Source organism: Clarias gariepinus, chromosome 27 (genome assembly GCF_024256425.1).
Source record: "Clarias gariepinus isolate MV-2021 ecotype Netherlands chromosome 27, CGAR_prim_01v2, whole genome shotgun sequence".
In the NCBI taxonomy this organism is placed as follows: Eukaryota; Metazoa; Chordata; class Actinopteri; order Siluriformes; family Clariidae; genus Clarias; species Clarias gariepinus.
In genome coordinates, this window is record NC_071126.1 from 919,987 (window position 1) to 935,000 (window position 15,014).

General features: G+C 39.4%; 1 protein-coding gene across 3 annotated transcripts in view; it reads right to left on the minus strand.

Annotated features, from left to right (window-relative positions):
- Positions 1–15,014, minus strand: part of vsnl1a (visinin-like 1a) — an 84,420-nt gene that overhangs the window by 127 nt on the left and 69,279 nt on the right. The window contains exon 4 of one of the 3 annotated variants that reach the window (XM_053489357.1): positions 8,433–10,113. The exons of the other annotated variants lie outside the window; for them this stretch is intronic. Within the exon in view, the coding sequence (XP_053345332.1) occupies positions 9,916–10,113 (198 nt within the window). The 3' untranslated portion in view covers positions 8,433–9,915. Of the gene's footprint in view, positions 1–8,432; positions 10,114–15,014 lie in introns of those variants that run through there. 3 annotated transcript variants of the gene reach the window in all.

Genomic DNA, 15,014 nt, shown 5'->3' on the forward strand with positions numbered 1-15,014 from the left:
TAAAAGAGAAATCAGTGGTTGCTAAGCATAATCACATGTTGATAATATTTTACTTTAACTCTGTGAGGCAGTGGACAGAAAAGTAAAGAACGTGCACACAGAGAACATTAGAGAAAAACTAACTCTTAAAAAAAAAAAACAAATCCAAAAACAGTTGCATACAGAACCATTTGAAATAAACAAATAAAATAAAATATTGTATCATAATATTTATTGTTATTTATTGCCAGAGCTATTTTTGTATTTTATTTTTACCGTTTGTTTGTTTTGGTTAAGACAAAAAAAAATACTGCCATTTTGCAGTCCTATCCTTTTGTTCAATTTGCAAACGTTATGTTCTTATTGTGACCGGTAAAGGAATAGTAGTATGCAAATGTCACAGTTTTGGTACGTACCTCGTTAGTCATGGTTTCAGTATGGATTCTGTAAAAAAGATACATTTCTTTTTATTTAAAATAATTGAACTTATATAGGTGTCTTCTTCTTTGTCTTTGGGCTGTTCCCTTTCAGGGGTCGCCACAGCAAATCATTTGCCTCCATCTAACCCTATCCTCTGCATCCTCTTCTCTCACACCAACTAACTTCATGTCCTCTCTCACTGCATCCATTAATCTCCTCTTTGGTCTTCCTCTAGACCTCCTGCCTGGCAGTTCCAACCTCAGCATCCTTCTACCGATATATTCACAATCTCTCCTCTGAACATGTCCAAACCACCTCAATCTGGCCTCTCTGACTTCATCTCCAAAACATCTAACGTGGGTTGTCCCTCTGATAAACTCATTCTTAATCCTATCCATCCTTGTCACTCCCAAGGAGAACCTCAACATCTTCAGCTCTAGAGCATTGCTGGTCTCACCACTGTCCTGTACACCTTTCCTTTCATTCTTGCTGATACTCTTTTATCGCACAACACACCTGACACTTTTCTCCACCCATTCCAACCTGCCTGTACCCGCCTCTTCACCTCTTTTGAACACTCTCCGTTGCTCTGGACCGTTGACCCTAAGTACTTAAAATCCTGCACCTTTTTTACCTCTGCTCCCTGTAGCCTCACCGATCCTCCTGGGTCCCTCTCATTCACACACATGTACTCCGTCTTGCTGCGGCTAACCTTCATTCCTCTGCTTTCCAGAGCATACCTCCACCTCTCCAAATTTTCCTCCACCTGTTCCCTGCTCTCGCTACAGAGCACAATGTCATCTGCAAACATCATAGTCCATGGGGACTCCTGTCTTACCTCATCTGTCATCCTGTCCATCACCAGAGCAAACAAAAAGGGGCTTAGAGCCGATCCTTGATGCAGACCCACCTCCACCTTGAACTCTTCTGTCACACCTACAGCACATCTTACCACTGTCTTACAGCTCTCATACATGTCCTGCACCACCCTAACATACTTCTCTGCCACTCCATTCTCTTGTACTCTCATACAATACCACAGCTCCTCTCTTGGCACCCTGTCATATGCTTTCTCTAAATCTAAAAAGACACAATGCAACTTCCTGTTACCTTCTCTGTACTTCTCCGCCAGCATCCTCAAAGCAAATACTGCATCTGATGTACTCTTTCTAGGCATAAAACCATATTGCTACTCACAAATGCTCACCTCTGCCCTTAACCACTACTCTTTCCCACAGCTTCATTGTCTGGCTCATTAGCTTTATACCTCTATAATTGCCACAACTTTGCACATCTCCCTTGTTCTTAAAAATTGGCACCAATACACTTCTCAATTCCTCTGGAATCCTCTCACTCTCCAAGATCTTGTTAAACAAACTTGTCAGAAACTCTACTGCCACCTCTCCTAAGCACTTCCATACCTCCACAGGTATGTCATCAGGACCAACAGCCTTTCCACTCTTCATCCTTTTCAACGCCCTTCTCACCTCACTTTTACTAATATTTGCTACTTCCTGTTCCACAACAGTCACCCTTCTACTCTTTGTTCTCTTTCGTTTTCCTCATTCATCAACTCCTTAAAGTACTCCTTCCATCTTCCCATCACCCTCATGGCACCAGTCAGTACATTTCCATCTCTATCTTTAATCACTCTAACCTGCTGCACATCCTTCCCATTTCTATCTCTCTGCCTTGCCAACCTGTACAGATCCACCTCTCCCTCCTTACTGTCTAGCCTAGCATACAGGTCCTCATATGCTCTTTGTTTGGCCTTTGCCACCTCTACCTTCACCTTACTCTGCATCTCCCTGTACTCCTGTCTACTCTCTTCAGTCCTCTCAGTGTCCCACTTCTTCTTAGCTAGCCTCTTTCCCTGTATACACTCCTGGACTTCCTCATTCCACCACCAAGTCTCCTTGTCCACTTTCCCCTTACCTGATGATACACCAAGTACCCTCCTACCTGTCTCCCTGATCACATTGGCTGTAGTTGTCCAGTCAACTGAAAGCACCTCCTGACCACCCATAGCCTGTCTCAACTCCTCCCTAAAGACTTCACAACATTCTTCCTTTCTTAGCTTCCACCACTTTGTCCTCCGCTCTGCCTTTGTCCTCTTCGCCTTCCTCACCACCAGGGTTATTTTACACACCACCATTCTGTGTTGTCTGGCTACACTGTCCCCTACCAACACTTTGCAGTCACTGATCTCTTTCAGGTTACAACGTCGACACAAGATGTAGTCGACCTGAGTGCTTCTGCCGCCACTCTTATATGTCACCCTATGTTCCTGCCTCTTCTGGAAGAAAGTATTTACTACTGCCATTTCCATCCTCTTTGCAAAGTCCACCACCATCTGTCCTTCTACATTCCTGTCCTGAAGACCAAACCTGCCCATCACATTTTCATCACCTCTGTTCCCTTCCCCAACATGTCCATTGAAGTCTGCACCAATCACCACTCTTTCACCTCTGGGGATGCTCTGCATCACTTCATCTAACTCACTCCAGAATTTCTCCTTCTCTTTTAACTCACATCCTGTGGGGCATAACCACTAACAACATTGAACACTATCCCTTCAATTTCCAGCTTCAGACTCATCACCCCATCTGATACTCTCTTCACTTCTAGAACATTCCTTACAAACTCCTCTTTTAGAATAACTCCTACTCCATTTCGTTTCCTATCCACACCATGGTAAAACAATTTGAACCCTGAGGAGCTGGCAACCACCGTGAGTGAAACACTGTAATTAACAGGGGTTAAAGTCGTTTTTGATTCTTACTAGTACTATGTAACCAAGTGGTAAGGAGAATTAAATATGGGGGTGCTGGACAGCTGTCTAAATCTTGTAAGTTTAGAATATCAATTCTATTACCTTCTTGGTCCCGGGATTAAATCCCATAAAGAATTAAATGGAAATGTAGTGCAGTCCCTTGTTCTGCCCAACAAGTACTGTAGTTGCCTTAATCAGGGGTTGAAGAGCAATTCAGAATGAATTTGAATTGAAATTCAGACTTGTTTTAGGAGCTAGTTAGCTTTGTAGCCAGCCATAAAAAAATTATAAATAATAATAAAAAAAAAAAAAATATATATATATATATATATATATATATATATATATATATTTTTTTTTTTTTTTTCAGGCTGATAACTCTAAATGAACTTCTGGTCTGAGACAGAGGTAGGTTTTGGTCTCGCCCTCCTGGGACGGCCTTCATGAGAGCCAGTTTCATTATAGTGCTTGACGGATTTTGCAAATGCACTTGACACAATACTGTTCTTGCAAGAACTATTACAGAAAGGCTGACCTCTGTGTCTTAAAATAACAACTAACTGTTGGTTTTCTTGTTGTTACGTAATTACCTAATTCCATATGTGTTATTTTATAGTTTTGAAATCCCCAGTATTGTTGTAGAATGTAGAAAATAAATCACTAAACAAAAACAAAGAAATTTGCAAGTGACACCCAAGTGTGTATATATATATGACATTATAATAGACATGGTTAATATGACATATCGTTATCAGATGTGTTTTGAAAGTGCTTCCGGTTTTAAATATGGGTTTTGGCAAGCAGCTGCTCCCTCCTCAGTATTGCGGCCCGTACTTTAGCTGCAACCGTGAGTGTAATTAATAGTTATTAATAGTAAATAGTAGAACACTGGGGACATGGAGTGATACATAGAGTTAAACATCCTGTGTACCAGATATCGTGGAATATTATGTAGCATGCATGCGCTTCTTGTTTTGATGTGAGCGTCATGTTTCCGAGAGCCAATGGTTCTGTCACTCGCGCTGCAGAATTGTGGGTATTTTTCTTCCATCCTCGGTCGCAGTGCGCATGTGTCACTCATATATTCAGCATCCGTGCCACTGTGACCAGGCCTGTGCAGGTAAAGCATCATTTTTCCAGTTTCTCTCTCTCTGTTAGAAAGCGGTGATTCCGTTAGTGTGTGTGCTAGAGACACTCATTGGAGACACTCACGCGTGCACACACATGCATGCACTCTAACAGAAACACATTCAAAATGTACTTTCATCTGAGGTCAGTTATCATCTTCTGCACAACTGTCAAGTCAGCAGTCTTCCCGATGATTGTGGTTGTGTCTACTGAGTTAGATGAGAGATACACAATATTTATTCTGTATGCATAGTGATTTACTCAAAGCAATGAAATTAAATATTCCAATATTTTAAGATATTAAGTATTATTTTTCCATGAGTTGTTAGCCAGAATCATTGAAATGACCTTTTTGACCCAATGATCATGACCTTTTCTGGATTCACCAGGCCAGGTACTTTTCCACAGGAGACTTCCCACAGGAACTACCCACACTTCTGCGTCTGCCAGGAGGTGAACTTTAACCTTCTGCTACTCCTTAGGAAAATCTGTATCCAGGAGAATTCACCTCTTAATGAGCATCTGGAAGATTTTACTGAAAGCTGTGACGCCAGAAGATCTCACCAAGCAAGCTGTACATACAGAAGCCTTCTGAGCTTTATGTAGGGTTTATGTACAGTATGGGGATGTTTTGTATTGGTGTTTTTCGAAAACATTGGTGTATTATAATACGTTAGCAGCATAAACAGAGCTCATGCAAATATACTTTATAAAAGTATTAAAAACTTCAGCAGGATGTTCCCCACGTTACAAACCGAACATTAATGTATGGACAAAAAAGGAATTGTCCGGGGCATGGCTAAGCCCAGCAAAAACTTCGGATTGGGACAATTACACAAGAGAAGGACAGACTTTGCGACGTCAAAACCCCAAGGTCCGAACAAGTCCGTCGCTCATTCTTCCATCCCCTATGGGCGCTCTGCCACTCTTTAGGGCTCTCTTTCAGCTCTTTTGCCTGGCGCCTTCGCCCTTGCGGGCTCTCTTCCGACCTCGCGTTTCTACTTGCGCTCACCAAGCGACCAAGTCATCCCACTTCAATAACCTCAACGAAAGTTTGTGCCGGAACTCCAAAATATTGCAACAGAGAAACTCTCAGAAGAAGTTCCAGAGCGCCGCCATTGGTATCCAAACAACCAATGCGTCGATGAAGGGCTTTCCCGAAAGACATCAATCCAACAACTGTGCACCAACCAATCAGCAATGCTGCAATTCCCTTTCACTGGAGGCAAAGCATCAAAAAGATCCTCAAAATTAACGGAGAAACAAGCAAAGCTTCATACCTTGCTGAAAATTGGTGCTTTTTCAAATCTAGTAACAAGTACTAGAAATTTGGGGTTTTCCTTAAAACTCCATTACCATTCACCACAACTGTGTGTGTGTCTCTGTGTGTGTTTAAGTAGCGTAGTTTCATGTATCATAAAGTAACTCAATAAATTCTTGTTCTTGTCTTCTTTATAAAAAACTGTTCTCGTGGTTGTGCATTTTAAAGTCTAATCTTTTGCCTAGATCTTACGTTATCTTGCTCATAACTGATAAATACCAGTTTACGGGATAAACAGAAATGGTAAGATACACTAAATCGTGTTAGACCCTGGATCCATAGATGATGAAGTGTATGCTATAAAGTTTAATCATTTAAATCAAATCAACCCGAATACTTAAAGATTCGATTCATCTCTTCCAAAGAGCTGAAACCCTACATTTACTTATTGTGGTGTTTCACTGGCATCACTAAATGCTACAGTAATTAAGTATATAGGGAATGCCCATAATGTGGATTAATAAAAAGGGCCCAGTGTGTGTTAATAACATGCGAGGTTATGAGTCTGTCGGTTATGAGTTTGTCTGTCCTGTCACATTTAACTACTCGTAACACCACAAACACAGTCCTAAATATTTCATATAAGTCTACCTGGGTTTTCGATAACTACCTGGACTCCATATTAACATCAATTAACATCAGCTATTATAGCTGAACTGCCTCCCAACTAACACACAGTATGAATGCAGATCAATTCCTGCTTTCTGTTTTACTCACATGAGGATGGGTTCCCTGTTGAGTCTGGTTCCTCTCAAGGTTTCTTCCTATTACCATCTCAGGGAGTTTTTCCTTGCCACTGTCGCCCTCGGCTTGCTCACCAGGGACAAACTGACCATTCTGATTCATACTTATTCACATTCCATACAAACTTAAATAATTCTTTTGATTGTGTAAAGCTGCTTTGGGACAATGCCAATTATTAAAAGCGCTACAGTATATAATTAACATTGAATTGAAATTGAATTGAATATGCAAACAATTAAAAGTATGCCTTTATTTAAACTAAATAATTTTTAAATATTGCTTCTTTTGGCTGAAGTGCATGAGAAAATTTCTAATTTCTTAAGAATTTCTGGTACTTAAAAGCTAATTGAATGAATGAGCTGTGCTATTGTTCTTAAAAGATAATATTTTGCCTTGCTTAAGATAAGATATACATATAATATATATCTTACTGTATACTGCAGCCTTACTCCACTGCACTTTACTCCACTGCTAAAATTTAAATATTTTTGGATTTCATGAGAGCTACTGTACACATTCCAAAAAAGTTGGGACAGGTAGCAATAAGAGTTAAGAGAAAAGTTAAATGTACTTATAAGAATCAGCTGGAGGACCAATTTTCATCTTATTAAGTCAATTGGCAACATGATTGGGTATGAAAAAAGCCTTTCAGAGTGGCAGTGTCTCTCAAAAGTCAAAATGGGCAGAGGCAGAGGACCAATTCCCCCAATGCTGCGGCATTCAGAAAGGACTTTCTCAGAGAAAAATTGCAAAGAGTTTGTAGTTATCATCATCTACAGTGCATAATATCATCCAAAGATTCAGAGAAAGACCATACTGGATGCACCTAATCTTCGCGCCCTTAGACGGCACTACATCACATACAGGAGTGCTACTGTAATGGAAATCACAACATGGGCTCAGGAATACTTCCAGAAAACAATGTCAGTGAACACAATCTACTGTGCCATTCGCCATTAAAACTATTTAGGTAAAAAAAGAAGCCATATCTAAACATGATCCAGAGGCACAGGCGATTACCTTGGGCCAAGGCTCATTTAAAATGAACTGTGGCAAAGTGGAAAACCGTTCTGTGGTCAGACAAATAAAAATGTGAAAAGAGACGCCATGTCATCTGGACTAAAGAGGACAAGGACAACCCAAGTTGTTATCAGCGCTCAGTTCAGAAGCCTGCATCTCTGATGGTATGGGGTTGTACGAGTTTGTGTGGCATGGGCAGCTTACACATCTGGAAAGGCACCATCAATGCTAAAAAGTAATTCCAAGTTCTAGAACATATACAGGATGCTCCCATCCAGACGTCGTCTCTTTCAGAGAAGACCTTGCATTTTCCAACATGACACTGCCAGACCACATACTGCATCAACATCATGGCTGCGTAGGAGAAGGATCCAGGTACTGAAATGGGCAGCCTGCAGTCCAGGTCTTTCACCCATAGAAAACATTTGGTGCATCATCAAGAGAAAGATGCGACAAAGAAGACCTAAGACAGTTAAACAACTAGAAGCCTGTATTAGACAAGAATGGGGAACATTCCTATTCCTAAACTTGAACCTCCCCAGTCCTCAGACGTTTATAAAAAAGAAGAGGCAATTCCACACAGGGGTAAACATGGCCTTGTCCCAACTTTTTGGAGATGTGTTGATTCCAGGAAATTTAAAGTCAACTTATTTTCTCTTAAAATGATACATTTTCTCAGTTTAAAAATTTGATATTTCATCCACGTTGTATTCTGAATAAAATATTGAAATTGTACAGTGTCCCAACTTTTTTGGAAACGGTTTTGTTCCTGTATTTGTCCCACACTGTGAAAACTGCATTTAATTCAAAACAAAAATGAGCGCTTAGATCTGTGTTTCAACTATACTGTAGAGGTACATTCAGCTTGTCTAAACATATCTCTGTGACTAGGATTATAAAGGACCACAAGAAGGCCTCCTGTGAAAGCCTGAAACGCTAATATTAATATTCTAATAAAAATATCTTCTTGATTGTAATATATTAAATACTGGCTTCCAGGCTTGCTCGCAATCAAACTCACACTGAGGGGGAAAGGGCCCGTATATTTTCATATTTATTAGTTTAAATCACAACACAGGGGAAAATGCAGTTATGGCATTAGAGGTACATATTCATGCAACATATACAAAATAATTTCCAAATCGAAAACAATTGATATTGCAGAATTTTGATGGCATCTAAGTGAATAAAAATTGATGTAAAACAGTGTGTGTAACACTTTCATTAAAGATAGGCATGATGTTAATATGAAATGGAACTGAACTTGTGTTTAACATATCTGACCTGAAGAAACAATACATACCAGAAAATGTTTCCCAATTTGTTCATTTTCTTAACTTCCTTTTTTAAAATTCTTCAACTCTGTTTTATAGCCAGGAATAAAAAAAAAACATTAAAACTGTTTTTGAATAGACAATAAATACAATATTTTTAACCAAAATGTAACTATTAACTTTATTAATTGTTAATTTCTTTCCCTACTTCCTGTCAGACTGAATATAACAAAACAGAGCAGTGTGTGTAAAGAATCCGCAGAAGCGATTTGCACTATGACTATGAGAGAGTAGACTATGTATTGTGTGCACACTTAATTCCTTTATAATGTCGTCAAATACTGTACAGGGTGCTAATAATTACTGAAGGTCCAAGTTTAAACTCATTTTCTCACTCACTCACTCGTCTTCTATACCGCTTTATCCTGTATTCAGGGTCCCGGAGACCTGGAGCCTATCCCAGGAGGCTTAGGGCACGAGGCAGGGTACACCCTGGACAGGATGCCAATCTATCGCAGGGCACACACACACATACACACACTATGGGCAATTTGGGAACCCAAGTTTAAACTGATAAATAAATATAAAATATAAATAAAATTTACATTTTACATTGATTACAAATTATATCAGCACAGACCTGGCTATTAATCTCAAATATCTCTCCTCCACATAAATAATTTGAACTTTCCTGGATGAATGTAAATGTCTATTTCTGCTCTTACAATATATATGAAAAATATGATAGTAAGTAATGTTTCCACTGGACCTGATTTATTTGATATTAATCAGTTTTATAATACACTCAGGCTAATAAAGTCTATAATTTTATAAATTAATGAGTCGCTTAATTCTATAGCGCAATACAATGATGCTTAAATTACCAAATCAGTGAGACTGTATGGAAAATATTTTCTCTCACTTGACATATTGGCAGTTTTTTTGGAAATCTGTACATCTATTTAACCTATTTGAGATATATTTGTGTATAATATATATTTTGTTTGTGTTTACATGCTTATTTGTGAGCTTGTTCTGTGCATGTATGTGTTTATAGACTTATGTGAGGAAGTGTGTGCTTCTGTTCGTGCATGTTAGCAAAGAACATTCTCATGCACACAAGTGTTTTAAACACAGGAAGCAGATCTATTAAAAGGTAGTCCAAGCAAATATTATTCAGTGGAAATAGCTGCAAACTGAATAAAACTCTGATCTTCGGTGAAGTCTTTGGCGTTTTGCTTGGATGCCAACCACTTTTATTTTTGCAGGTCACACTGCAGCAGTAATACGATGGATGGGTCACTCTTTGCTGCCTCTTTAAACTCCTCCAAAGAGATCTGGTCATCGTTGTTCTTATCCATCTTGCTGAATATTTTGTCGACCCGCTGCTCAGGGGTAAGGCCATCCTCATTCATCTTCATCATGATCACAGTGCCTACCATTTTGTAAATTGCCTGTTGAGGAAGAGGAGCATGTGTCTCAATTATATCTCCTTTGATAACAGCCATAATTACCTAGTATCCTAGTGTAAGACTAGTGTACTCTTATAGCTATTAATTGGTACCTTGATACATTGATTGATTTCCCCTTTTTTTGACTGTTAAAAAAAGACCTAACATTTACAAGGTATTTCACCTCCCAATTATACTTCTTAATGAATTCCCTGCACTTCATGATCTTTATCTGTGATGTGATGAAGTCATCACCATGATGTCTTAAGGTACCTGGGGGTATCAAGAGCTGTGACAAACTATTTCATAAGGACTAACAGGTTCCATCAGCACCTACCACCATTTGGACATATCTAATGACTTCCCAATCATTCTTATTATGCACTAAATGTGTCCATGACTTTGTTTGGGTGGGTTTTAATTGCACACTCATAAGCGCGTTTTAAAACATGTACAATAGCATCTGTTAAAAATTTTTACGTGGTACCATGACGTGTGGAATTAAGGTTTTAGATCGTGTTTATTACTCACTCTCACTCATCTTCTATACCGCTGTATCCTGTATTCAGGGTTAGACTTAAGGCACAAGGCAGGGTACACCCTGGACAAGGTGCCAATCCATCGCAGGGCACACACACACTCCTACACCCATTCACACACTATGGGCAATTTGGAAATGTCAATTAACTTTACCTACATGTCTTTGAAATGTGGGAGCAAACCGGAATACCCGGAGGAAATCCACCTGGCACAGGGAGAACATGCAAACTCCATGCACACAGAGACCGGACCCTGGAAGTGCAAGGAGACAGTGCTAACCACTACACCACCGTTCCGCCTCAAGTTTATTAAGTAGAATTTAATTGCAACCACATGTAGGCACAATACAGCTTCTTGAGCCAGTCCCAAATCTGGATAAATGCAAAGGGATGTGGAGGGAAGGCAGGAAGGACATCTGACATAAAACAATTGCCAAATCAATATTGTGAATCATTAACAGAACTTCCATGTTGTTGGATTACATCTTGTGTTGACATTGTAATCTGAGAGAGATCAGTGACTGCAAAGCATTGGTAGGGAAGAGTGTAGCCAGACAACACGGATTTATGGTGTGTGAAATGACCCTGGTGGTGAGAAAAGTGTAGAGGACAAAGGCAGAACTGAGAACAAAGTGTGGAAAAGTAAAAAAAGGAAGATTGTTGTGTAGTTTTTGGGGGTGGACAGGCCCTAATTGGTGGTCAGGAGGTGCTTTTTGTTGACTAGGTAACTACAGCTCATGTGATCAGGGAGGGAGGTAGGAGGATACTTGGTGTATCATCAGGAAAGGGAAAGTGAACAAGGAGAATTGGTGGTGGAATGATGGATGCGCAGCAAGATTAGAGTGATTAAAGATAGGACTGACAGGTGCCAGAAGGGTAATGGAAGGAGTACTTTGATGAGTTAATGAATGAGGAAAACGAAAGAGAATGAAGATTGGAAGAGGTGTCTGTTGTGAAGAAGAAGGTAGCAAAAATTAGCAAGAGTGAGATGAGGAGGGCGTTGAAGATAATTTATAATGGTAAGACGAGTGGTCCTGATGACAAACCTGTGGAGGTATGGAAGTGCTTAGGAGAGATGGCAGTAGAGTTTCTGACTAATCTGTGTAACAAGATCTTGGAGAGTGAGAGGATCCCAGAGAAATGGAGGAAAAGTGTATTGGTGCCGATTTTTAGGAACAAGGGAAATGTGCAGAGCTATGCCAACTTCAGAGAAATAAAGTTGATGAGCCATAAAATGAAGCTTTGGGAAAGAGTAGTGGAAGCTAGGTTGAGGGCAGAGGTAATCATTTGTGAGCAGTAATATGGTTTTATGTCTAGAATGAGTACAACAGATGCAATATTTGCTTTAATTATGCTAATGGAAAAGTACACAAAAGGTAATAGGGAGTTGCATTGTGTTTTTGTAGATTTAGAGAAATCGTATGATGGTGCTGAGATGGAGGAGCTGTGGTATTATATGAGGAAGTCTGGAGTGGCAGAGTAGTGTTAGAATGGTGCAAGATATGTATGAGAGCTGTAAGACAGTGGTGAGATGTGCTGTAGGTGGGACATAAGAGTTCAAGGTGGAGGTGGGTCTGCATCAAGAATCTCTGAGCTCCTTCTTTTTTGCTCTGGTGATGGGCAGGCTGAGGTTAGACAGGAGTCTCCATGGACTATGATGTTTGCAAATGACATTGTGCTTTATAGCGAGAGCAGGGAACAGGTGGAGGAAAATCTGGGGAGGCGAAGGTATTCCCTAGAAAGCAAAGTAATAAAGGTTATACCCCTTTCTCACTTATGCGGTTTGACTCACGGTGAGATACGATGTTAGGCGTGATGTTTACTGAATCATGATGAACCGTACTTATGGCCACTGCATGAAACCGTGTAGGTGAGATAGGGGTATTACCTGCAGCAAGGCAGAATACATGTGTGTGAGAGGGAGCCAGTTGGAACTGAGGCTACAGGGAGCAGAGGTAAAGTCTAAAAGCGTAGCTCAGTCTAAAGGACTATGGGTCGGAAGGTCCCAGGTTCAAATCCTACGACTAAAAAGTTTCCCTTGAGCAAGGCCCTTAACACTAGAAGCGCCGTGCCAGTGTGACCTACTTATAACGCGGTTCAGCGGTCATTTGACAGCCTATTGTTTTGAATGGGAAGCTGCTGCTGACACACAATGATCGCTAGATGGCGCTTTCACCCAAAGCAAATAGTTTAGCTCCAAGATCAACTTGCACTTGGATAATGCGCCATTCATTCCTGCGTTGATAATCAGCGGTATCTTTTTTTCATATTCAACTGAGAAAACCTACTATAGAGTCTCTAAGGGGACAAAGGAAGACGGAAAAAACGGCAAAAAAACAAGTCATGTTTTGCATTATAACCCAAAGTTTTTGGCATGACTTTTTTCTGCCGTTTTTTCTCCTCCTTTGTCCATCTAGGGCAGTGGTTCTCAAAGTGTGTGGCGCCCCACTTGTCATGTCTGTATTCCCCACTAGTGGGGCGCCAATGAACGGGAGGGAATTAGTGGAAAATAATAGGAAAGTACCTATTCTAATTCATGCTTTTCTTTATTGATTTATTTAATCTTTATTTTCTTTATCGGACACTCGAAACTAAATAATGACACACAAAAAAATGGATCATTAGAGAATAAGTGGAACCATAGTGCAACAATAACGGTATAACGTCGGCACGTTAATTGCAGAGGAAGAATATATAAGGAAACATTCGGTATTATATACGTCATTTAATTTATTTCAATGTGTATGCTGATGTTTCTGTATTTTTGTTAAACATTAATATTTTATCAGGCAGTACTAGTCTGGCATTTCTAGTTTCCAGTGTGGCAACAAAATTGCTTTTTGATCCTTCAGGCGCTGAACAGAAGGGAAGATCAAGATCGTTCTACGCTTTTTGTTGGTGTGCAGCATTTTGCGATGATCCCTAAATCATTCGTTGCGCCGTAAAGAATAATGGTGTTTATGCTTTTAAACATGTATAATTTAAGGTGGATGTAGCTTAAAGACTTAGAGAGGAATATATATCTGGGTATCTTATTCGCAGGTTTATTTACGCAGCTATTGAATTCGGAGATGCGAATATCAAACAAACTTTACTGCGGTCACAAACACGTGTTATGCGCTAAAATGCCCCCCTGCCACGGATTGCCCCCTACATAATCTCTATCAATTATTATATTAGGACATACATTCAAAGGTTTATTATTATCAAATATATTATCACTATTATAATTAACCCTAGGCACGTGACAGCCGTTGAGACGATTAATACAAATCCCCAAAAATGATTATTTTATGGCACATTTATTTTGCAGGGGTTTGTCAATGTACAAATAACAAATTATTTATCACAAATTACACTAAATAAATATTGTTTGTGGTGAAAAGTTACAGGAAATGATTTTATTATAAAATAAGCAATATAAAAATATACATGTGGTATATGAAAAATATATATAATTTATATATTTTCCCCTATACAACCTTTTTTATATTGCTTATTTTATAATTAAATTAGTTTGTTATAATTTGTAAACCATAAACCTATGAATTTATGTTCTAATAAATTTTTTGAAAGAGATTATGTAGGGGAGGCAATCTGTGGGGGGGGGGCATTTTAGAGGATAACACTTGGTCAGTAGCGTACAGTATGTAGTGAGCATAATAACTTCAATGGATACATTTGTTACATGGACCACAAATAAGCAGGTGATTCAGCATCATCAGACTAATCAACCAAAAATCCAGCCGAAAGGAAAACATGATGAAGCCTATGTTGCGCTTGGATTCATGGTGGGGATGGTAAGGGCAGAGGGGGGGAGACCTGTGTGTGTTTTGTGTCTTAAACCGCTGGCAGCAGACAGCATGAGACCCAACAAAGTAGGAAGACACTTAGAGACAACACACCCCAGTCACGTTAATAAGTCACTCGACTTCTTTGAAAGAAAGCTCTAGATAAGTAACAAAGTAAGCCTGTTATAACAATTGCACGTGTATTTTATCTGTTTTGAACTTGGTACTGTATTTGATCTTATTGGTTTAGAAATTGATATTTCAATAAATAGTACACTTGGCCGTTTTCGTTATCATTTTGTTGACAAGTGGGGCTTGAAAATTCGCTCACCGCCTTAAGTGGGGAATGACCGAAAATGTTTGAGAACCACTGATCTAGGGGCTTCGTACTATAACAAAAAGGAAAGCTCTACTTAATTTTATATTGTATGGAGAAAATGTATTCGTTTGTTCATTCTATTTGTAGCTTCTGAATGTCTCGGAGCAGCGATTTAGTTCTGAACTCGCTTCCGTGAAATGATCGCTAAAACAATATTAAATGTAAATAAATCAGATCTACCACAGCAGATACTAA